A 26,226-nucleotide genomic window follows, 5' to 3' on the forward strand; every position below is an offset into this window, starting at 1 on the left:
CAGGGGCACGATCACCTCCCTGCTCCTGCTGGCCACACTATTTCTGATACAGGCCAGGAGGCCATTGGCCTTCTTGGCCACCTGGGCACACTGCCGGCTCATGTTCAGCCGGCTGTCAACCAGCACCCCCAGGTCCTTTTCCTCTGGGCACTTTCCAGCCACTCTGCCCCAAGCCTGTAGCGTTGCCTGGGGTTGTTATGGCCGAAGTGCAGGACCCGGCACTTGGCCTTGTTGAACCTCATACAGTTGGCCTCGGCCCATCGATCCAGCCTGTCCAGGTCCCTCTGCAGAGCCTTCCTACCCTCGAGCAGATCAACGCTCCCGCCCAGCTTGGTGTCATCTGCAAACTTACTGAGGGAGCACTCGATCCCCTCATCCAGATCGTTGATAAAGATATTGAACAAGACCGGCCCCAAAACCGAGCCCTGGGGAACACCGCTCGTGACCGGCCGCCAGCTGGATTTAACTCCGTTCACCACAGCTCTCTGGGCTCGGCCGTCCAGCCAGGTTTTTACCCAGCGAAGAGTGCACCTGTCTAGGCCGTGAGCCGCCAGCTTCTCTAGGAGAATGGTACACAAATGAAACTACAGAAAATAGTGGTAACACTTCTAGAGCTAAAACCCATTAAATCACCAAAATAAAAACACTGAAGAAAGTTACATATTTATTTCAACAGAAATTTAACCCTTTATTGCACTTTGAACATATACATGACAGTTATTTCTCACAATTACTGATTATTTCAACACTGATGCTACACCTGTCAAGTATAATGTTGCTTGAAGATGCAACATTTCAGGCACTGATCCTGCAGTTCAAGTTAGAGCTAAAAGTATTTACAAAATTATACTTTCTTGTGTAATATTCTAATTACCAAAAGTTTAAAAAGAACATTTATGCAATACAAAATCAGAGGGTTGCATTTTTTTTAATACAAACATTAATATTTTGAGAATGATTTTCTCTATACATATGACTTGACATTTCAGAAGTTTTTGCATTTTAATTTTTCTTTTATCCAACTAGCAATTCCCTTCCTTAAGTAAAAAACAGTAAAGCTTGAGCTTTAAAATGCTTTACCATATAATACAGAATCAAGATAAACTTTAAAAGCATATTTTGTAGCCTCCAGAGTTGCATTTCCTTCTATTTGAATGAGAATTTTTTCATACTATTTTCAAAATGTACATGCAGAATGTGAGTGTGAATTAATGGCTAATACTCTGCTCTACATTTTAAATATACCTCTCAAAATCCTCAAGTGTTCCAATGCCAAGACTGAACATCTCAATGAAAAAAGTCAAAGCTGCAGCACATGATGATTTAGACCTTAAGTATCAACTGATATTAATTTCTTCTCCTTTTGGCTATATTTCACTCATAAACCAGTTAAAAATGCTAAGAGCTTTTTCTATTAAGCATCCTTTGCACAGGTGAAAGCAAGTCACAGAAATTTCTTATCCCTTGGTTTTTCAAACATAGATCTAAATACTTGAGGGTTTGTTTTAAATTATATGTGCTTTATTAAGGAGACCATACTAAAACCGCTAATACTAATCTATTGTTTACTAGAAAATGATCACTCTAGAAAATAAATAGCTTATTTGATGTGCTAATTCCAGATGGAAGCTTAGGGTTTGATGCAGAAACTGCAGGGTGAAGTTCTTTGGCCAAACACAGTCAAAGAGGACTGCAATAGTTCTCATGTGGCCCTGACAAATCTTATAAAAGATGTAACTTCTATAAAAATATATTTAATACATGACAGCTAATGTATATGCAATTATTCTCTTTGTGTTACAGAAATACTGAAAGTAAGCAAATTCCCTAATTTCCAGATGTGCCTCAGGTTAAAGTTTTTGTAAAATGAAAACTACCCAACAATATTGCACTTCAGTGACCTGCTATAGCAGTTAAAAACCTGATGGTCATTATAGCTACAGAAATCGCTCTTACGGTTTCCAGACAAAAGAGACCTTTCTGCGTTTTGATGGATTGGAAGTCAGCTTATTCAATTGAATTTTAATGACCAGTTTGAGTATATTGGTTGGTCTATATAAATAAATGCTGAAAATGAGCAGAAGAGAGGAAGTTCATCTCCATAGTAGCATTTAGGAATACAACTTGAATATATCAAGGATTATATTAGAATGTCTAGATAGAGCTGATCAAACCAACAAGAAAGGAAAGACAACTTGTCCTGAATGTGTACATCAGTATTAGAAAATGGGAACAAGTTCTGTGTAAGAAAAATCTTTCCAAGCAATATTAGAGACTAGAGGATGCTACGAATTCCCTGTTTTGGTATAGCATTGTATAGCAGATAGTTTTAGTTAACTTAAGATTTCTCTTACAGCTGACAAATAGGTTAGTTCTACCTTTATATAAAACCTATCAGCAAACTAATAAGCAATAAAAGGTGTGAACCCTATTTTTATCTTCTATTCACATTACCTTATTATTTCTTTCTCCACTAAAAGGTTTTAAAATGCAGTTTATTTAGTTCCAAGTTCTAAACCATTTCCCTTGCCACTGCAGGTACCAAAAATCCAAGAATTGTCCTTTAAAATTATCCACACTTTGCTTGCTACTTCTGTAAGTTCTGTACTTCCCATACAGAAAAACAACATAATATTACAGAATACATTTCTCTCTAACTGGGCAAGAAAAAGGAATACTGCACTGGATACACCACTCATTTTTAAAGTATAATACTCTACCTGCAGGAGACTCATTGCTGTATTTTAAAAATATTAACATACAACATGAATCCTTATTATGTAAATAAATTTGCAACAAACCTCCTTTCTTATAATGGTAACAGACCATTCTGAAGGGTAAGAATATAAGTAAGTTATTGACAGTATGACATTCAAAAATTATGCAAAGACAACAAACATAGGATATTACTGGAGAAAAAAAAATCAGAAGAGAATGAGAAAATGCTTAGTATATAAACAAGTCAAATGACATTCTCCAAGAGCTCATACATTTATTTTAAAGGGGACTTTAATATGCTTTTGGCTCAGAACCGTAAAAACACCACTAGCCCTGTCTTAATTTCAAATATTCTTAAATTTCTAATGACAGGACTTTGATGAGATTAAATTGTTTTAGCTCTTTGAAAGTAGTGAGAAATGCCTGATGTAAGCCTTGCAATAATTTAGAGACTTTCAGCAGGGGGAGGGGGGGAAAACTGGCATGCACGCTTTTGTTACCCAGTGATGGAAATAGGTCTGTATAAAAAAAAGATTAGCACCTCTCCCAAGATCAAGAAAGAAAGAGAAGCTGTAGCAGTTTAAGTAAGATTTCAAAATATCTGCATATTGTTAAATGAACTGTGTAATTTAAATACCCATCTGCCTCTTTGTCTTTAACTTTTTATAGCATGGTCTCAAATTTAGTGAGTCTTGACTGCCACTTCCAGAGTTCTTGAGTTGCAGTATGTTGCTATGTAATTAGCATTTAGTAATACAGTTTGTTAATTAGAGTAATACTTGCAATGAACCATAAACCAGAACCTGAAACCAGATTAGTTTGGATTATTATTATTTTTAGAAGCACCTATCCATTTATAGTTTACTGTGGATGTACTTTCTTGCCAAGGCATTCAAAAGTAAAGCAATCCTGCTTGTATTTTCAATTAAAACCAAGCTATATTAATTTAAAAAGTGTATGATTACTTTTCAGTATTTTGAAGAATGTGGATATATATAGATATGTACAGATATGTATCTATCTATATACATCTATAGCACAACCTATGTTTGGGAGATAGTATAGGGGGGCAAACTGACAAGGGAGAAATAGTAATTTCAAGAGAGACCTGCACACATTTTAAAATGTTCTTAAATGTCCTTTTAGTTTCATAGTTTTAGTATTATTAACTTTAAAGTGTTACTATGTAAGAATTTCACTACTTATATTTTATGGCTTAATGGTATCTATACAAATACTGCAGAATTGAAATATATTTTATGCAGTTGAAGTTGCTCAGAATGCACCTACAACTGAACAGGAAGAGTTTAGACTAAAAGCTAGAGAAGTGTCAGGCACTGATAAGCTTGATGGTGGACTGCCTGTAGTTTAACAAGTAGTTTTAGTGCATATTCCTATGAAAATACTGACTTTCATGGAAGACAAAGTAACATGTTCTAGTGAGCAACAAATTCTTATACTTTCATACTTGACAACATTAAGTCTAACTCTTATATTACATTTTGAAAGACCACTTATTGTTGCATATTCAAGATTTACTTACAGTTTTTACTATTTTGGCTATATGTATAATTAAAAACTAATGTATAACAGTAGAATGCAGAAATGTGTGCAAATGTCAAAGATTTTGCTTAACAACAGAAACTCAAGTTCCACCAGATTTTGTTTTTGCGCCTTATTATTTTGCCTAGGTTTTCTCCAGACCTTCATTATATTTTAATGCACTAACCACAATGACCTTAAAACTCCAAGTTTCTTAACTTTCATAGGTTTGTATGAATCATCAAAACGTAAATGAATCATCAATATAAAAACAATTACTGGAAAAATATACATGGAACAAGTGAAGAACTGCATCACAGTTTTACTTGAGACAAAGCTCTACAGCAGTTATCTTCAAAATGTACCTGATTTGACTTTGATAAATAAGTTACTGAAGTATGTAATATAACCAACATACTTACCTGTGGGAAATAGCTAGAATGTTACAGTTTGGTAAATTTCATATGTGTCTACAGCAAAAGTAGACATTTAAAATCTGACTCTTGAATCATCCCGTTTCAAGTTGGCTTTAACAGATAAAGTGTATTTTCATTTGAAAATTGTTTTCCATCTTACAAGATTACTACTTTTAGCATAACTTTGGGGGAAAAGTGGGAAAAGGCTGAGAGCATGCTGTCCAAAAATACAGTAGCGATTTGCAAGCAGACGTTCCTGCAGAAAATTGAAGTTTCCAACATGCAGTTTAGTAGCAAAAATACTTATTCTCTTTCGACTCTTAGTGTGTTTCTGATGGTGAACTCCATTTTATTTTTAAACTGCTCATATGTCTTTGTTATAGGGAGCTCCAAGCAATTAAGGAGTCTGTTTCCAACGGGATACCTTATACACAAAAATTTAATAGTAGGTTCAGGATCAAAACCAATGGGCGGTATAGAAAAAGAGCCTGTTACGAAGAACAGAATATCCTCCAATGTCACTACAGACTCACCACCTAAAAAAACAAGATTAGGTTGTATCATTTATTACCTATTACCCATAAACCATTATCCTGCATGTTAAGTGTTAGAGGAAAAAAACCCGGAAATCAGGAAACCCCAGATCAATATGCTGAATGAATATGCAGTTATACGGCCCAATAAGAAAAATTTTAGCAAGAAAAACCCACTCGGGTTAGTTTTGAAAAATCTTAAGTCAATAGAAAAAACACTCTTCTGCAAGAAGAGACCACTGTTTTCTATCTTTTTTTTTTTTGAGACGCACACTATCTAATAAGAATAAGTTCACAGCGAAGCTGAAGAGAGGGGATTAAAGGATTCTTCTGTACCACTCAGGTTGGTTTTTTGTTTTTGGTTTTTTAAAACAAACAAACAAACAAAAAACCCAAACTCACAGCAGTTCTAGTACCAATCTTTCAGATACTTACTCCTCTCAAGTTTGATTGTAATTGGGCAACAGTTTCAGAAATTATAATTAGTAAGGAAGAGGGGGAAGAAGGAACAATTAGGAACTGACAGTGATCTCAAACCCTTCATTTATTTACCCCACTGAACTCTAAAAACCAAACCCTGTATGTATACCAGCAGCTAAATACCCTGAATAGGGAAGGGGGAAAAGAAAAAAAAAATTACTTACTTTCCACATCTTGCAAATAACCCATCCAAAAATCAGCACCTTCAACTTTATTTACATCTGATGAGGAATGGATTGTAAAGAGATCACAAATAGTTTCTGCTGAAAGTCTTTCAGGCTTGTGGCACAATATACTAGAGAACGCATCCGGATGCATTTGCATTTTCTCTAGCACACCAAGAGTTTTCAAACCTTGCCTAAAACTAAGAGGGGGGGGAAAGAGCGAGCATGCATCAGAAAGCCAGTAGGTAACTAATTGTACTCTGCATTTTATAAAGCTGTAAGACTGGACATAATAAAGTTTCCCCATCTGCAGTCTCCAAGTCTCGTCAATAAGGTGTACATAGTAGTCCCATTTTATTTTAATCTTGGAAAATGCATTTAATTCTCATTTTAACAATCTAAGTGTTTCTGTGGAGCTTTTCGGGCACATGAAAGAAATAGCAGTGATATGCAGAAATTTAACTTTATTTCCTAGTCCTTGACTGCATGAGCATGGTTTACTTTTAATTTTTATGTAAGAACATACTGAATTTCTTTCTTACAAATATCCTTTAGAAAACACAGTTTAAATTCCTTGTCCCTAGGCAAAATGAGGTGTCTTAAAAGATAGCCTTCACTTGGCTTCTGCCGTCTGCATTTGTTTACATGCTATTATTTCCCCCTGTGGCAAATGCAGGTAACAGTATCCTGGGCTGCATTAGGAATCATAGTGCCAGCAGGTCAAGGGACCCACACTTGGAGTGCTGTGTCCAGTTCTGGGCTTCCCAGTACAAGGGATATGGACGTTGACGACTGGAGGCTTGCCAATGTGACGCCCATCTACAAGAAGGGCCGGAAGGAGGATCCAGGGAACTACAGACCGGTCAGCCAGACGTCGGTGCCGGGGAAGATTATGAGCAGTTCATCTTGAGGGCGCCCACAAGGCATGTGTGGGGCAACCAGGGGATCAGGCCCAGCCAGCATGGGTTCACGGAAGGCAGGTCCTGCTTGACCAACCTGATCTCCTTCTATGACTGGGTGACCCACCTAGTGGATGAGGGAGAGGCTGTGGATGTGGTCTACCTGGACTTCAGTAAAGCCTTTGACACTGTCTCCCACAGCATTCTCCTAGAGAACCTGGCGGCTCACGGCCTAGACAGGTGCACTCTTCGCTGGGTAAAAAACTGGCTGGACGGCCGAGCCCAGAGAGTTGTGGTCAATGGAGTTAAATCCAGTTGGCGGCCGGTCACGAGCAGTGTTCCCCAGGGCTCAGTACTGGGGCCGGTCCTGTTCAATATCTTTATCAACGATCTGGATGAGGGGATCGAGTGCTCCCTCAGTAAGTTTGCAGACGACACCAAGTTGGGCGGGAGTGTTGATCTGCTCGAGGGTAGGAAGGCTCTGCAGAGGGACCTGGACAGGCTGGATCGATGGGCCAAGGCCAACTGTATGAGGTTCAGCAAGGCCAAGTGCCGGGTCCTGCGCTTCAGCCACAACAATCCCAGGCAACGCTACAGGCTTGGGGAAGAGTGGCTGGAAAGCTGCCCAGAGGAAAAGGACCTGGGGGTGCTGGTTGACAGCCGGCTGAACATGAGCCGGCAGTGTGCCCAGGTGGCCAAGAAGGCCAACGGCATCCTGGCCTGTATCAGAAATAGTGTGGCCAGCAGGAGCAGGGAGGTGATCGTGCCCCTGTACTCGGCACTGGTGAGGCCGCACCTCGAATACTGTGTTCGGTTTTGGGCCCTCACTACAAGAAAGACATGGAGATGCTGGAGCGTGTCCAGAGAAGGGCAACGAAGCTGGTGAAGGGCCTGGAGCACAAGTCTTATGAGGAGCGGCTGAGGGAACTGGGGTTGTTCAGCCTGGAGAAGAGGAGGCTCAGGAGAGACCTCATCGCGCTCTACAACTACCTGAAAGGAGGTTGTAGCGAGGTGGGTGTTGGTCTCTTCTCCCAAGTAACTAGCGATAGGACAAGAGGAAATGGCCTCAAGTTGTGCCAAGGGAGGTTTAGACTGGACATTAGGTGAAATTTCTTTACTGAAAGAGTGGTCAGGCCTTGGAACAGGCTGCCCAGGGAAGTGGTTGAGTCACCATCCCTGGAAGTGATCCCACCTCTTTTAAATAAGACATGTAAATAAGGCCCTTAGGGACATGGTTTAGTGGGCATGGTGGTGTTGAGTTGACGGTTGGACCCAATTATGTTAGAGGTCTTTTCCAACCTTAATGATTCTATGATTCTGTAGAGAGCCCAACAGAGGGCCACTAGGATGATTAAGGGACTGGAGCATAACCCTGTGAGGAACGGCTGAGAGAGGTGGGACTGTTCAGCCTGGAGAAGAGAAGGCTCAGGTGGAATCTTGATGTGTAGAAGTATCTGAAGGGAGTGTGCAAAGAAGTCAGAGCTGGGCTCTTTTCCGCGGTGCCCAGTGACAGGACCAGAGGCAATGGGCACAAACTGAAACACAGGAGGTTCCGTCTGAACATCAGGAAGCACTTTACTGTGAGGGTGACCGAGCATTGGCACAGGTTGCCCAGAGAAGTTGTAGAGTCTCCATCCAAATGGAGATACTCAAAAGCTGTCTGGAAATGGTCCTGGGCAACTGGCTTTAGGTGGCCTGGCTTAAGCAGGGGGTGGTGGACAAGATGACTTCCAGAAGTCCCTTCCAATGTACACACCAATCTGATTCTGTGATTTAACTCTTAAAAAAAAAACCCCACAGCTCTGCAGGTTGAAAAAACTTCACTAGTTACTGTGTACTGGATAAGAACATTTCAACAAACTGGCTTTACAATTTAACCATGTTAAATCAGAATTAAAGTTTTACTTAAGTTTTTTTACTGATAATTTCTTAGATATTCTGAATTTTACTGATTCAGCCTATCAATAACAATGTTGAAAGTGTACAGTCAGTGGTGTAGATCATTAACAGCTAAAGTGACTAACTCTTTACTTACTCTCAGTTGTTGATATTGACAAGCAAATTCTTGCATTGCTCACTTTTGCACATTTTAAGCCCATCTCCAAAAATGCACAAACCCACATTTTCCCATAACCAAATAGGCTACTTATTACCTTTCACTTTTTAACTGACTAGTTTTAAAATATGATATAGATTGGTCAAATATGCCACAGAGGGCCTTGACTGAAAGACTAATTACTCTCAACTTTGTTAAAAAAGTCCTCACATTTAAATTAGTTTTTCATAGCTCTTGGAGATTCAGTTGATTCAAATTTGTCAAAGATAACACCATAAATGTGTTAAGTATAAATCCAACTATACTTGTTGGAAAAATTAGCATCCAATGCCTTTTTACTGAGCAGATGAAGAATGCAAATTGGAAGTAAGGTCAGAAACCCATCAAAAAAATAGTCAACGGCTGCAACTTTCCCAGCTATTTGAAGTCATCACTACCTCATGGAAACACCAATGCAATGCTTACATTCTAAGTAGGCCAACTTACACTTATGCACATTATCGCCCTCCTAATGGCACACACAAACTCCCTAATTAGAACTCCAGAAAACTCATTTAAACTCTAAACATATGTTTAGCACTTCTAAAATTTAAAGATTCTAAATTCAAGCAATTCTGAATTAAAAATTAACATAAGCTAGAGAAATTCTGTAGTGCAAAAGGTCTTTGTCATGCTATAGTTTACAGCTGTGAATCTGCCCTCTTCATAAGGTTGAAAAACAGAACGTGACCAAGGAAACGTGGAACGGAGTGGATATGTAGATAAGTCATTTCAGTCTTTCAGTTTAACTAACTAGTTAACAGTTGATCTTAATCCACTGAAAATTACAGTATATTTAACTGGTTTAAATGGAGAATAAGTAAGAACACGTGAAAGTTAGTTTTAGCAACATATTATTCAGTGAGAAAAAAACCAGGAAGTTTGAAAACTCAAACAAAACAAACCTTTCTAAGGGTGAAATAATTCTCTTGATTACATGATGGATCAGTATGTCATTCACCAGCATATTCTTATCACACAAAGCTGTTATAGGTCTTAAACATCCAGCAGCAGCAAGAAATTCATAACAGTTGTGTATTGTAGACCGTAGGCTGGACAGACTGTTTGCATATTTTATCTGTATAAGAAGATAAAAGTCAGGAATTTGTTTACTACATGCATGTGCATATATATAAAAAATAAGCTTTTTAATTTGAACTAAAGTTATATTCAATAAGCCCTTCTTTATCTCCAAATATAGTTTTGAACAAGAATTTGCCAATAAGTTTAGTTTTATTTACCATTTTTATTGTTTGTGCTACATCAACATCAGCAACATCTTCCAAAGCTGGCTTCACATTCTCTGGACCATAGACAAGACAATTGAACAGTGTTTTGGAAAAGAAACCAGGAGATGGGCCACCGTGAACCAGAGAAACTGCAATCATTTTACCAGCTTCAAAATAGAAATTCTCCTTTACAGCTGCAAATGAAAAAAATATATTTACTATATGTGCATAAAAATCATTTGTGATCCTCAATTTTTAATAGAAAATCTCATAATGCAATTCATTCTTACTTTAGGAGATACAACAAATGAGGTTGCCATCTCCTGATGGTTGAAACAGTAAGACCGGTATTTTTTACATAGGAGTACCATATTCTTTTACTCCAACTCTTCAGCCGCTATCAAGGTTTGGGAGGAAATGTAACTTCCTCTTCCACTTTGTACCCAATGCACATTTAATTCTGAAGCATAAGAACTCAAAGAAGCTAACTTTTAATCTTTAGGGAGCATGCTATCAGAGATAATGTTCTAGAAATTTGAGGAAAGGAAAGTAAGTAACAGAGAAAGTGAATTCACTTGTAGAGAACAAATCATTCATTAAAAAGCTCCAAGTCTAATTATATGCTGTATTTTCTTCTTGGTTGTCATCAACTTTTCCAACTAAACCAATTTTTTTTGTTGTTATTACAGATGCACACCCCACCCTCCTTTAGAATTGAAAAAGCAAAAAAAACCCCAAACAAACCAATTTCTATCCATCAGGACTATAATTGTGAACTGACAATCATACTGGCTGAAGATTTAAAACCCTTTCAAGTTACAGAGTTCTTAATGTATTTTCGAACAAAACATTTAATTACCTTGAAAATCAAGGGACAAGTTCTTTGCAGAAGAGCCCTCAAACAACGATGAATTCTGAAGGTGAAGCATTAATAATTGGAAGAAACGGTGTTTTGATGCAGCAGAAGTATCTGTCTTTGATCTATTTTTGCAGTTTGTGAACTTTATTTCAATGGTGTTTGTAGGACTGAAGTTGCGCTGTCTAAATCCTTTCAAAGCACTATTCCAGATATTTTCTGCATTGATGTTAAGCCTTGTAGTTTTTGTATTAACTTGTAGCTTTAACTCCTTCAGTATATTAGAAACTTCCCTTCTTTGGTTTCTTAAATGCCTACAAGAAAATTGCATGTATTTTCAGCTGAAATCGATGATTAATAATTAGCAACAGTTTACAGGAAACATCCTAAAATCTATCAAGAAAAACACCTCTTTAAATACTTCGGTACATTTACATATTGCCTAAATTATATCAATAAAATATTTGGTGTAGATTCTTCAAATTTTAACTTTGTAGTGGCAAATTTTAAAGTACCTCTTAGAACTAGAAAAAAGGAGGTAGAAATAATTACCTTCACATAAAATGAATAGCTATTTTCTTAATTCAGTTACACCAACATAGTGCCAAACAATTCTCACACCATCATTCTACATTTGAATGATGTGAAACAAGTGAGAAATTGAAGAGCTTACCATGTTTGTGTTAAAGAGATGTTTTGCACCCAAATTAGAATACGCTGGTAACTATTCACTAATATTTAATCTTTGTCACTATAATCAAAAATACATTTGTGTAGGGAGAAATGAGAAATGTTGCAGTTCTCATTTAAAAAATTAAGACACGAATCTAAATAAGACCCCTTGTTTTCTAACTTGTAACCAAAAGTATTTCAAATACCCTACCTACTAGAAGTAACTAATTCCCTTATCAGAATTTTTAGCACATATTACAGATAGAATTCATAAATTAAGTACTCACAACAAGACAAAAGAATTTTGTACCCTTAAACTGAATATTCTATATTAAAAAATGTAATTTTACCACTGACTTTAGCATAATCACGAACTATTCCTATGGTACAGATGGAAAAACATTGAAAATTCAGGACACGTCTAATTTGAAGAAAGTAATTAGGATTCTTTTTATTCCCCCTTTTCTAAAGAATGGCTAGCCGTGCTTCGGTAAGGACAAATATGCATTTCTGAGTTTTGATCCCCACACTACCTAACCTAAAAATTCTCAATAGGTATCATTCTTTTCTCCTCACCGCTCTTTAGCATTTAGAGACAGCAGAAGCCTTTATCAAGTTATGACTTCAGCTCTTCACCACAATCATTCCATTTTTCCAGTGACTATATATACACACACACAAATATATATAGCCACTATATATACACACACACACCATGTTCTGTAGGAAATATGGTATAAAGCCATGTGCTAGATTATTCTTCAACGTAAGAAAAATAGAAGAAAATACTTTTTCCTCAGGGACCAGTTCCTGTTTGACATCAGCGGGGATAAGGACATCGTCACTCTGTTGGATGTTGGAAGTTCTAGGTGTGAGCAGGGTGACAAATTGTTCTGGCACATTATCTTTGGTGATCTACAAGCCCAATTAAGAAGAGATATTGAAGAATGCATAAACACTTCTTATTTGAAGGTAGTAATATAATTTCCCCCTGTTTCAGTACTGAAACTCATTTGTATGTTCGTTTACATGAAGTCCATCAGTGCCTGAACTACAATTTTAAAAATAATAATTCAGTATTTATTATGTGGTGGTTTTAGGATCTGTTTTTAGTTGCATCCCATACATAAGATGGAAGTCCTGACTGAGACAAGTAAAAACTAAAAATATTAGTTTCTACAGACTTGAAAAGCTTTTATTACAGCAAAGGAAAACATTATTTATATATCTCTTGCTAGATTTCTAGCACACTATTAACATAGAAATAATACTGATAAGCAACCTTAGCTTTAAGTTTTGCCATTTGTACATTGGAAGTTACCTCTAAATTGTTAAGATTCCTTTTACAAGGATCTAATTTTATCAAACTAAAAACTGGTTTACATGCCACCAGATGCAAATAACTATAGCAAATTTACAGAGCTCATGGCTTACTCGGAAACCTTCAATCACTAAACTTTACTCCAATTTTATTTAATTTGCAATTTAGTGTAAGAAGTTTCTCCTACGGAATAAGTCATCACCTCCTCATGTTTAAATACTATTTTATGTTATAATCAGTTTCTGCTTGAAAACAGAAAGTTACACACTGGAGAAGAAAATTGCGTTGAGATCCAGGTGACTGCCGAGGGTACTTTGGAGATGGCTCTTCCCCCAAACAAGTTGTCCCATCTGTCTTTTCAGAGGTAGCCAAAGAACGCTTTTTCTGTTTGCTATAGTTCCCTGTATGATTAAATTATATTAATTTAGTGCATTTGCTATCTGTAAAATACATAGTATTAAAATTTATCACTTTAAGAAGTCACTGTCACATCCATAACTTTACCTGATTTTGCAAAGATACTTCTGCATTCCATGCACTCCCAGTTTTGCTCCCATGACTTCATAGATGAACAGGCCAAATGAGTTCCACGGGAACCACAACACTGACAACGCTTTATTTCCCATTTACTAAAATTAAAAACTTACATATTTAGAATTTGACAGAAGAGTGAGGCTAGTTAAAACAAAGAATATTCAACAGTAAGTGTAATCCAGACACTAAACTGACAAAGCCTAATTTTATCAATCTGGTAGGACTGTATATAATCAAGGGGAACTTTCTTCAGACACGATGTACTCACAATTCCTGGCTGCAACAAGAAAAAAAAAAGAGCTACCTGTGTTCCAGCACCTTGTATTGAAAGAGGCTATGACTTAGTGTGCTCCCCTGCCTTGAAGTCAATAGCTTGCAGTCAATATTTTCATATTGCCGGTCAGCAACATCCTCTGTATTTTATGGGTATCCACCATTCAGCTTTCCAAATGGTATATTTTTTAAAGGAGCATATCTGATTATTCTTACACATTCTAAATAAGACTCTTCATTAATGACAGTGTTTAAGTTATCTGTTAGGTTTTTGTCTAGGTTTCTTCAATTCTGCTTAAACATACAATGGAACAATGCAACTGATATTAGTTCAAATATTGGAAGCCTAAGGTACAACTCTTAAAGGCAAAGTAAATCCTGAGGTGCACACATACCATGCACGCACCAAGCAATGTTTGGTACAAAGCAAAGTTAATGTCTACAGGGAGTAACCTACCACAGTACTACAGAAACAAGTCTTCAAAGCAGGGGCTCTGACAGCTTTGAGTATACTCACGCCAATGGAAGATATATATTTCAGCAGCACACAAATAAAACAAAAAAGAATGCAGAAAATGAACTTGTTAATCAAAAATTACGCAAGTGGTAGAGCAGAATAAAGCCTTTTACATGATCACTCAAGCCTCTCATTAAGCTATCAACAATATTCTAGCTGCCATTTGCATGCAGAGGGATAGCTTGCAGCTAGGTTGATTTTACACAGCTAGTTAATTTTCAGCTAAGTCTAGTACTTCAATGAATTTCTTATAAAGGTATTAAGTATTCTAACAATTATTAAATCGTTGAATTAAGCTTTGAATGAGAGATAGACAACATTAGTTTAGGCACATGCTATTCTACATGTTATGTGCGTGTATAAATTCTACTTCAGCTCTGTATCAAATGAGAATAAGGACAAGATAACTGATAATCTATTGGTTTGGTTTTCTTGGCTTTTATAACCTGATTAAATTAAAGAAAATTAGTATTGAAATATTATGATTATAGGGAGTAAAACAAACATTTTATTTGGACACAGTGTCTTGACTCGACATTAAAACCTGATGTTGAAAAGTATTAAAGCATTTAAATAAAATAAAAAAACACCAGAAGTGTCATACCTATCAGGTTCATTATAGTCTCTTCCTTTCTTGCAGAGACATCTTTTAATGTCACAGTGTTGATAACATTGCAGTAGGTCTTGATATGCATTCTCTTCAAGTTCCCAAGATGCGTCCCTATAAACAAGAGAGAAGATCTGTTATTGCAACTGTATTTCCGGTTGTCTTTGGAAAAGATGTATGTAATAACCACATGAAGATATTTCAATCATGTAATGTTCTAGGCAACAGCTAGACAACTGAGAGGGGGAAGAAAAAAGTCTAGGAACAAAAATACTATAAATACACAGACATTTTCTTGCGTACAGTTACTTTGATTAAAGTATTTATTATTTTTCGTATGACCTCAGTGCATGTTTGCTCTGTTTCATATTACTCCGCTTTCTCTCTCACAGCAGACATGGATATTTGTTTTGGCAGTCTCATGAGAGCATTTTCAGTGGTAACTTGAGTAGAAGTAACTCAGAATTTTCCAGGCCAGTACGGCAAAGTTCATCAAGTATTTTGACTCTTCTTCCTCTCCAAAACCTTGAGCTTCTGTCTCCGGAAGGAATTAATGGCAGTCTCTGAAGAGACTAATAGTTATTAAAGAATCATACTTCTAACAAAGAAACATAATTCTGATCACTTTCTGTCTTATTTTGAGCCCCATCAAATGGTGGAAACTTATGAAAAACAGCTCAGATTTTTAGAAGCAGTTGTTATACTAAACATATCCTTAGCAATCCCTTGGGAGAAGATGGAAGCTGTATGACTGAGTAATCAGTTGATTATAACACTGTCTGGACAGAAATTCAGATAATTTAAAAACCAGGGCACAGAAAACACACTTCTCAGCAACCTCTATGTTAATGCGAAATTATTGTATTTAAGAAGTGATCTTTTAAATAGGTCCCTGGTTGAATCATGGCATTAAAAATGACTTTTCAGAGCTTCCTGCTTTATATTTGAGATAACTAATTTGGCCTTTAACAATATTTATGCATAACTTAAAAGAAACAGGCTACTCCTTACCAAACCAAACAATTCTACCATAGAACCGAAGTTTCACATATTAATAGATGCAGTTCTATAGAATAAATAAAAAATGGTTTTAACACCCTACCAAAATTTTTGTAGAAGAGCGATTATTTACAAAATTACTTACTTTTCTGGAATGTGTATGCCCATTCTCAACATTTCTTTCTGAAATTTGTCCTTGTTATTACATACTGTGCACCTAAAGAAAAATATCCCAGCACTCAAAGCTTGATACTGTGTCAAGAAAAAAAAAACACAACAAAAAACCAAACCAATTATTGAATTACTACCATCCTTAGGGTGACAATAAATAATGCCTTAATATCTATAACCATTACATTCATGGATACTGTCCTGACATGGATGTTAAAGCTGACATCTATCATGATGTCACTTGACATTGAAGCAAATGGCGAGCATTTTCTCTTCCTTTAAAGGATAAGAGCTCACATGCTAGAATCAGGTTCATAAACAAAAGCACAATCCTTTTCAGTCAACCTCTCCAGATCTAGAATGAGTTTACAAAAAGCACCTTATAATTTTTTCCAGCTCTGGACTTAAGCAAAGAGAACTGATGATGGATAAATGACATTTTTAGCATTTAGATTCTGCACACAATGACTTGCAAGATGGCAACTACCTAGGGTGGACTTCAGTTCCTAAAAATAACTAAAGGCATGAAGTGTATCACACTTGCAGAAACATGGAGGGGGTGGAAATGAATAGCATAAAAAAAAATTATTCTTGTAAGACACTAGTGTCCAAACCACAATTTTAGCATTGTCCTTCAAACCTAGTATATTTCCATACTTACTGCCTACATTATCCCTAAGCAATTTTACACAGTTTTAAGCAACTGTTCCATTACTCTTAAATACAACAGAAATGTGATCTCTGTGGATGCAAAGAGAAAAGAAAGGGAGAACCTGTGTTACCTGCAAGCATTCTCGATGAAACCAAGCGTTTTTACAGCAGGGACTTTTCAATACAGTGTACAGTGGAAGCTGTTCAACCAAATCCAGGCATATTGTACACTGTGAAGTTCCTCTAGATTCTTTATCTGGAAACTTTTGGACTGGTTTATGTTCCCAACAGTAAGATCTAAAAATAATAATTTAAGGTTCCCTTATCAAAACAACATTTTAAGAACCTTCCTTACAAAATTTGAAGATATCAAAATGAATTCCCTATTATACCTGTTTTTCATGAATAAACGCTGTGCAACAAAATAAGAAGGCAGACAAGTACTGATTTTGGCTGGGATACAGTTAGTTTTCTTCATAGTAGCTAGTATGGGGCTATGTTTTGGATTTGTGCTGAAAACAGTGTTGATAATATAGAGATGTTGTTGTTATTGCAGAGCAGTGCTTACACAGAGCCAAGGCCTTTTCTGCTTCTCACACTGCCCCACCAGCAAGTAGGCTGGGGGTGCACAAGAAGTTGGGAGGGGACACAGCTGGGACAGCTGACCCCTACTGACCAAAGGGATATTCCATACCATATGACATCAAGCTCAGCAATAAAACTGGGGGAAAGAAGGAGGAGGGGGAGACGTTCGGAGTTAAAGCATTTGTCTTCCCGAGTAACTGTTACACATGATGGAGCCCTGCTTTCCTGGAAATAGCTGAACACCTGCCTGTTGATGGGAAGCAGTAAATGAATTCCTTATTTTGCTTTGCTTGCACATGCAGCTGTTGCTTTCCCTATTAAACTGCCTTTATCTCAACCCATGAGTTTTCTCACTTTCACCCTTCCAATTCTCTCCCCGACCCGCTGGGGGTAGTGAGCAAGCAGCTGTGTGGTGCTCTGCTGCCTATCAGGGTTAAACCACAACACACATGTAAACAAATTATGTACCTAACAGAGTAAGCCAATAGAACAATAGTAAGGAAGAAGTGTGTTGCCAACTGATGCTCTGTAAACTACAGAGATCATATACCCCCTTTCTCTCAAAACTTCTTTTGGTCCAAATAATGCGTTTCCTTACCTCAGAACCTCAAGTTCTTCCTATATTTCAATGTCACCGTGACATTAAAGGAGCAATTTTGAGTTTGCATATTGATTCTGCAGAGTCTAGGTAGCGTGGTAAATTTTATAATTTAGCACATTTTCAAAGAAATAAGACAGCCAAGAAATGCAGCTCTAGAAGAAACCTTTCTGAAAATGCATTATTTTTACATGTGCTTGACGTAATACGGGTCATTTATTTAAGAAGTGCCTGCCAGACTTCAATCCACCCACCCTACAAACTCAGCTTACAGTAGGCAGAATAAAGCCGTTATCAAATGCACTCAAGAGTATTTTGACTATAGCCAAGATGCTAGACAGATGATAGTAAAAGAAAATAAAACATTTTAGACATTTGATATTAAACCCGTTTCTCCTGCAGTCCATCTCTAATAAGCAGATCTAGAAGTCTTGTGCTTCGAAATACGGCAGAATGGCGTACAGTGTGTTTTGACTGCTGAGAGAGATAGGCAGCCAAACCATTGCCATTTCAACAAAGGCACAGGAGGTAGACAACCAAAAAACCCAAACCAACCATTTTGCAGTTTATGTCAGAGTTTAGGATTTAATGCTCAATTTTATAAACAATTGAACTACTTGTAGAAGCATAAAATTATATCTTTAAAATTTTTGAGAATTTAGTTTATAGGTACTAGGTATGCCATATAACTGCTTGGCCTTCATGATTTCCACAAATCAGATATTTTTTCTTAGATAACCCGGATGTAATTTATAATTAACAGCCTATCCAGTGACAACCCATGAAAAAACAAATCACCTCCTGTATAAACATAATGAATTGAAAATGAAAAAGCAACAAAACCCCAGAACTTACCTGAAGTCTTCCATGAACTGGAAAATACATTCCTTTTGTATCCCACAAGGAAAATGGTAACTTCGTTTGCATTTGGGAGCTACACATCCAATTGAAGCACCCTTTTTCTTACAGATATTACATTTCTAGGAATAATTTGTTTTAGAAACAGAATATTAACACCTAAAGTCCAAGTAAAATTACAGGAGTTAAACCAATAGAAAAATTATAAAGTGTGTAAGAAAGAATATCAGCCAATAGATTGTAACTGTGACAAGACTATCGTGTTTTAGCTCTATTTCAAAGAGTAAAGATATATAGTTATTTCACAGACTTTGATTATGTATTGTTTTATATGCATGTTGACTTGTGACACGTAAGCCAAAATACAAGTTATTTTACCAGTACCTATAGTTTAGTTGCATCTATAAAATTACGTAATGTCAGCTTGAGGCTCAGCATGATGTCATGACATATTATGCGTGTGTAATTTGCTCTTATTCATTTATCTGCAACACACCCAGGAAATAAAAATATTAACAAACTTCTGCAGGTTTTATTGTTCCTTGTGGCTTCCACGAACCCAATATACTTGATACTTAAATGTAAAATTCAGATGTTTGAATGGGCTCAGCACACTGCCCATTGGAGAAAGAAAACAAAACAAACCTGACAGGTGATACCAAGTGCGCTTAAAAGTTACTTTTGTTTCCCTTGTAAATACCAAAGACCTCATTCTTACCAGTTTTGCAGCTCTATTTACTTCTTTTCTAATATCCGTGATTAAGAATCCATCTACACCTTCATCTTCCTCCCCTCTCTGCCAAATGCCACTTGACATCAACTATGAAAACAAATTAAGTATTTTAAAACATCCACCTACCAAAAGATTTAAAATTACCTACACTGCGTTTGTCAAGTAAGAGAGAAGTTTAGTCTAAGAAAGTTTTTGTGCAAACATTTTAATGATTAAAAAACTGATCCAAAATATCTATACATTTTTGTCTAATATGACACAATAGGGAATAGTAACCAGTAACATGAAAATAAATATTTCATAACATCAAAGTCTTATGTAATACTGTAGGGCCCAAGATGGTGTATTTTACCTTCCTTTTTGAAGTATACGGACTATTCAGATAATTGTCAAACAATTACTTTCAGCACGTAAAGCTTCAGAGGAAGTAAAATTAAATTAGTTTAGTTAACGTGAATGACAATTCTGCTGTGGAGATAATGAAGCACAGTAGGAAGTATCTGTACTGAAGTGCAACCTAAGAGGAAAAGTAATTCACTTTAGAGAAGAATTAAATAAAAGCAAAATCAGGACTTTTTCCCTATCATTTCATATGGCCTTACGTATGAGACAAAATTATCACCAACAGACCTAAATTTCCTTACAGATGCTTAGAATTTATTTAAGAAAAAAAACCATCGTATCTGTATGTAACTTCAGAAAACTTCCACTCTGCCTAGTCTTTGAAGGATTCAATATCCAACCTATGAAGCCATCTGCAATCAACACAATCTTTAAAGAACTGGTTGAGAAAACAAACAAAACCCCCAATTGTTCCTGATATTCTTGAGACTGTTTTTTGAAATGTGGGAAAAAAATTCAAACTGTATTTATTAACGAACAAAAAAACCTGATTTTTTTTTTTAAAGTAGCCATACTATTTTAAAGACCTGCAAAAATTTAGAGTTTGAAAGGTAGTTTAAGTATACCTTTAAGAATACGAATCTTGGAAAACATCAAGTGTGATAACAAGAGATACTCAACTGTAGTTTATATCTATAGCTTTTACTAAATAGTGATACAGTAGCTGTATATGATCAGTAGGGTACATATTACTGAACTGAAAAGTAGGACTATGTTTTAAGTGTTACAATGTCCTATGTAATGTCAGAGAATAACTCACAGCCGAACAAGAAGCAGTGAGAAACGAGAAAAAAAAAGAACTCTTTTCTCTACTTTGTCCACACGGCATGGAATTTTCACATTCCAAATTTTGAAACTACACTTCTTTCATAGAAGCAAATATGTAGGTGCAATCTCTTCCCTTTTTCTTAACATGTACCTTCATTGCTATGATAGGCTGGGAGAATTAACTCAGTAATTCATTTAAACAGGTCATGAACAGAATTTAGCTTTGAATAAAGGCTTGTTGGGATTTATTTATTTCATCTGCTGCACCTGACAAGTACAAGCCTTCAAGGCTACAAGTTAGAGCTGCCAGTTCAAGCTTTACAACAACACAAGTGTTATCACAACTGTTTGGACAGATTATTACTATTTAATACTTGTTGCATTTACTTTTTTTTTTTCCCAGTTAAAACAGACAATCTCCAAGATCAATACCACATTCTTACCAAACAGTAATAATGAACAGTGAGATTGTGTTCCACATAGGTCCTTTTTTCTCCATACTTTTCAGGGCAGTCATCTGTCCGTCCACAGAGAACACAGACTAAAATATAGAATCATGTTTATAATCACAGTGAATATACTGGAATTACTATGGATCAGCTGTACAGCAGTAACTTTCATCTTTTTTAATCACATGCATCTTGAAGTAGATTATGGGATAAAGGACAGCAGATATCCCTCTCTCCTTAATGTTGAATTCCATAGTAAATACAGAAGAGGATACTATTTGTTCCTTCTCTAGTTCCTAAAAAAAAAATACTTCACCTGCCTGCTGATTCAGGAGAGGGCTATCACTCAAGCTAAATTCCCAAGCCGATTGTGCTCCCAACTGTTCGTCCCAAAACACCCAAAGAAAATTATCAAATAGCCAACAATGTCCAGATGCGTGTGAAATATCTCATCTAATTGTTTTTAGTATTGTACATGAAGACATCACCATATTAGAATCCATGAAGCAACTCAACTGTTTCTTTGTATGCCTCTGTGATAATCTTTGTGAAAAGCATAGGAATGGTATCCTGACTATCAAGTCATATGCTACCAGTGCTTTTAAAACGTATGCTAGTTTCAAAACATTCAAGGATTTGAGACAACATTGGAGTCAACTAAAACCTTGAGGATTTCCCCATTTCTGCAGTTCCTAGCCCACTAACATACTTCCACAGACATTTAATATCTTCCCTTCAATTCTCAATAGATTTATAAGAAACATTTTCAATATTCTAACATCAAGAACAGTCACAGTAGTGATGAGAATAGAGGTACTGCTTCAGCCTAAGAAAGTCTTGAATGATACGTCTCAAACACAGCTGTGTGAGATTTGGCAGCCGAATTCCCAAGGTTACTTTCTTAAAACATCTGCAGAAGAGAGTATTTTTAAATAGTCCAATTACAGCAAACAAATCCAAGGAAGTTTACAAGTTTTTTTTTTTTCATTCCCTGAGACAAGTGGTTCCAACACAATTTGATTACTGAAAATCCACCTGTTCTTTGAGCCCAAATAAAGCAAGTTATAATTGTTATTATATATGCAGATTAAAGATTTCTATACCTATTTAATAAAAACCTTACTTACATGGACTTTGAATGTCAAAATTATTATTTTTACTCATCTTGAGTTCTTCTGGCTGTCTGTCATGAAAAAAATATGAGGTGTTAAATATATCTAGTGCATTAATAATGACCATTATATACCACTTTTATATTTTACTTTATTTTAAATTGAAAAAAAAAAACAAACTCAGTAAAGTAAAAATGGGATCAAGAACAAAAATATATTATAATTCAACTGTTATTGTGAGAGATAGGGGTTCAGAAAGCAGGATGCAAATGTTCAGAAAAAATATTCCCAGACCAATGAAACATGTAGCAACTTTTAACTATTTCCCCAAACTCTCAAACAAGATATTTTATTTTTGAAAGAGAAAATAAAAAAGTCCAATGCAACAGCTAGTTATATATAGACGTAATTGTACAAAAGAGTTTGTAGTTATTTTAAACATCAAAAATAACTATCCAAGGACAACCAAGGAAGTGGCAGTGACTCCTGCTCAAATAAAGATTATATTAATGTGAGGAACTTGGAAGAAAAAAATTAACTGGGTAGGATATTGACGTAACTATGAAGATAGTCTCCATTGTTTGGAGAAAATGCAGGATCCTGGCCTACCCAAAGAAATCCTTATCTGAAGAAAAAAAAAAAAAATGGTGAGGAATCCAAACCAGGGACATGCATACAGAGGATTTTACACCATTTAGAACTATGTATTTTACATTCTGAAGTGGAGAGTAATTTATTTAGAAACATTGACCTAACCCGCATTTCTTTCAAACATCACATGCCCCTAAAAATTAGACCCTCAAGATACATTAATATGGATATACTGGGAGCTGGCCTTTACTGTGTGCCACACCATGCATCCTAGCCCACCTTGGAAAAAAAAAAAAAAACACATGGTTCTTCAGCGCAGCACTAAGATGATTATTCTTTCTCTAGTGCAAAGTAGAACCCCTTTTAGGAACGTATCTTTGGAACAGATCTTTGACTTGCCTTCTCTTCGGAAGCTGGAGAAAGCATTACATAAGTTTTGCAAGACAAGAATCGCGGGTGATTGCCTGCAGATCCATGCTTGACCCCACAGGTAGGCGGACAACTTCCTTCACACACCCGAAGTGAGCACGGAGGCAGCCGGTAACAAATCCAACGTCCAAACCAGAAGCCTGACAGACTCCGAGCTATCGGAGTTTTGGTATTTACAGTTTAGATGACTGCCAGGTACAGGCTTCAGGAACAAACCTCAGGCTAATCCAAACCATTGCAAATAAAGTACTGCAGTCATTTTACTGGAGTTTTAGGAAAGGAGTTGTATTGAGAAAGAAAAAAAAAAGGGAGGCAGAAGTCTCAGGCATAAGGCAACTGCTCTACGCCATTGCACTTCGTTAGAGAACCGGAGTATTCGTATACAAAAGACCTTTGCCAGAAAACAGTCTAAAAGGAAAACAAACAAAAAATAAACAACGCTGCAACCAAATTAGGTCAAGAGGCTCTCAGGAACACACACTGCAGCGACAGTCAGACGAAATAATTGGTTCCAAGTTCCAGTTTTCCCAGAAACACACTTCCCTCTTTCAAAATTACAGAAAATAAATATACTTAATCAGGTACAGGGGGAGCAAAAGACAAGCATTCTCTTCTCTTCGGGATTTCCCAAGAATGGTCACTGTCAGTTTCACAGTCCTGAATCTAATAGGGTAACACAACAAAGAAACAATCTATATATAACCACACAAGACCAGATTTTCACCTCAGTGTGTTGTAAAAAGCCCTACCAGGTGGAGAAAGCACATATGTGGCTGGAAAAAAGAAAAGCACCTTCCTACCTCTCCCTGGCTCCAGCAAAAGAGAAAAAAAAATCGCTACCCTTCTCCCCCCCACAAATTCCTTCTACTTGTCTCAAATTCTTTCAGGGAAATGAACCCGGAGTTCAAATTTGCAAGTTAAAAGATATGCGAGAACAACCACTGAGGCTCCATGCATAAGTCCTACGGGGCTTTCTACAGGAACAAAGCAATTCCGTATCAGTCTCTTTGCAAGACAGGAACACATTATCACCCAGTGTTTATAAAAACCGGAGTGTAAATAAAATGTATCTACTTTGCCTAAATAGGCTAAAAAAATCCTTAGAGTGGATATTTAGGTTTTGCTAAGACTCTTTTCTGCTCCAGAACATAAGATGTTTTTTAACTAGAAGATGGGAAAATAAAAATCAAAAAACAACCCCAAGAGGCAAGGTTTCAGGTACACGTTTTCTCTAGCATACGAACAAAGGAACCCTCCCAGATCCCATCCGTTCATGCTGTGTATCCTGAATTCACATATGACAGGGTCTCCAGCTCATCTCGTGGTTTAAAACACGACGCCGTGTCCTGGAAGAAACCCATCCCTCAGCAACCACCACCCGGGCGGGTGCAGGGGAACTCCCGCCACGTTTCAAGGAACCCCAACGGATTAAGATTCAGGCGGCCACTTACTGTCCGAGTCACACACGGGTTCAACCACGAAACGTGACCGGCGTCTTTTTAAAAGGCACAGCGGCCATGGCAGTTTTCGTGGAAAGAGCCACCCAGCCAGCCCCCGTCCCGCCTCCCTCCCGCGGCCGCACCGGGCGAGTCTCCCTCGGAAGCTGCTCGCCTCCCGCTAGTTTTCCTCCCAGAAGCGTGATCGCAAGAGAGGGAAGATTTCCTCCTAGACTAGTTGTTCCGCCGCCTCCTGCCCTCCGACAAGCGGGGGGAGCTTGGCACCGCCTGCTCCCCAAAGCGCGGGTGGGAAGCTGTTGCACGTTGCTCCGCCGCTCGGCTCCCCTCACGGACAAGCAGGGGGCTCCCGCTCCCCCGCCGCGGCAGTTTAAACTGCCGCTTCAGCGGCTCAACGCCCCACCCGCCTCTCCTCGCCCTTTGTAAGGCGGCACTCCCCCCCTTGTCCCCAGGCTCCGCCAACCCCGAGGCCAGAGGCAGCAGGGCAAAGCCTCAGCCCACTGAAGGCGTTACTCACCCCGAAGGCAGCCCCGCCAACCACGCACCCCGGCGGCCGCCCCGACGCCGAGCCGCCCGCGCCAACTGACAGACTATTCAAACCCCAACATCCGCCGCCGTTCCGGAAGCGGGGAGCCAGCCTCCCGCTCCGCCCACCGCCGCGCCCGCCATCCGTTGCATCGGCGCTCGGCCACCTTCGCCGAGCAGCCGGCTCAACGGGAGGAGGCAGGCGATCCTGGAGATCAGTACTTGGCTGGAGGGGCCAGCGGCTGCAGCTCGGCGACCGGCCCGCGGGCGGCGCTGCGGGGCCGGGGGCTGCGGGGCCGGGGGCTGCGGGGCCGGGGGCTGCGGGGCCGGGGGCTGCGGGGCCGGGGGCTGCGGGGCGGTGCTGGGGCCCGCCGCCTCCTGCCTGCTAGGGGCAGCGCTCCCCGTGCTGGTGTTTGACGGGACTGCCTGGCTTCTGGGGACGCCGGGGAGAGGGGCGCCGCCGCGCAGAAGGAAAACCCTACAAACGGCCGTGGGCAGCGGGTACCGTGCCGGCAAGCTGGCCTGCCGTCATCGGTAGCCTCTGTCCTGACAAGGTGCATGGTCTCCACAGGCTGTTTACCCTCAGCCCTTGCAAACTCCGTAATACCGATACTCTTCCAGAAAGTCTGTTGTGGAGTACTTACCTAAGGAAACAAGAAGGTTTTTTTTTTTTCTGATAAATCCACTTTTTTTGTTTGTTTGTTTGTTTTTAAATTACTATCTTCTGCAGTTTGTTCTCAAGGGGCCTAAGCTGTCCCACTGTAAGGCCGCAGTGCTGACCTGTTTTTCCCATAGCTGATGGGAACCCGCTTGGACACAGTGACGTTTGCTGCAGTAGAATGGAGTTTCTCAGCTAAAGCTCTGTATTTGATGTTCACGCTGATGTTTTGCCACCTGAATGCCGCTGTAATGGTGGACTGCGTCAAAAGGAAAATCGGTCCAGGGGGCTTTGGCACGTAGGCGAGCTCTCCTTCCCCATCCACTACCGCCGGGCTGCTGCAGTCCCTCGGCCCGAAGTCCAGCCGGTGGGAATGCTGAGCAGGTG

General features: G+C 38.4%; 1 protein-coding gene across 3 annotated transcripts; it reads right to left on the reverse strand.

The window, feature by feature from the left end:
* Nucleotides 1-909: 909 nt before the first annotated feature.
* G2E3 (G2/M-phase specific E3 ubiquitin protein ligase) lies at nucleotides 910-25,282 on the reverse strand. 3 transcript variants are annotated; one of them, XM_075151744.1, is made up of 16 exons: nucleotides 25,174-25,282; nucleotides 22,198-22,253; nucleotides 21,065-21,162; nucleotides 19,437-19,538; nucleotides 18,716-18,840; nucleotides 16,809-16,974; nucleotides 16,001-16,107; nucleotides 14,854-14,970; nucleotides 13,430-13,554; nucleotides 13,194-13,326; nucleotides 12,394-12,519; nucleotides 10,936-11,246; nucleotides 10,089-10,270; nucleotides 9,753-9,925; nucleotides 5,854-6,053; nucleotides 910-5,212 (listed from the first exon to the last, which is right to left on the reverse strand). In XM_075151744.1, the coding sequence occupies exons 2-16, from the start codon at nucleotides 22,232-22,234 to the stop codon at nucleotides 4,980-4,982; spliced, it is 2,235 nt and encodes a 744-aa protein (XP_075007845.1). In that variant the 5' UTR covers nucleotides 22,235-22,253; nucleotides 25,174-25,282; the 3' UTR covers nucleotides 910-4,979. The 3 variants fall into 3 exon arrangements, with proteins under 3 accessions (XP_075007845.1, XP_075007846.1, XP_075007847.1); XM_075151745.1 differs by lacking the exon at nucleotides 25,174-25,282 and adding an exon at nucleotides 24,654-24,994; XM_075151746.1 differs by lacking the exons at nucleotides 21,065-21,162; nucleotides 22,198-22,253; nucleotides 25,174-25,282 and having other exon boundaries at nucleotides 18,716-18,877; nucleotides 19,437-19,513.
* Between the last annotated feature and the right edge of the window lie 944 nt (nucleotides 25,283-26,226).

This window comes from Calonectris borealis, chromosome 5 (genome assembly GCF_964195595.1).
Source record: "Calonectris borealis chromosome 5, bCalBor7.hap1.2, whole genome shotgun sequence".
In the NCBI taxonomy this organism is placed as follows: Eukaryota; Metazoa; Chordata; class Aves; order Procellariiformes; family Procellariidae; genus Calonectris; species Calonectris borealis.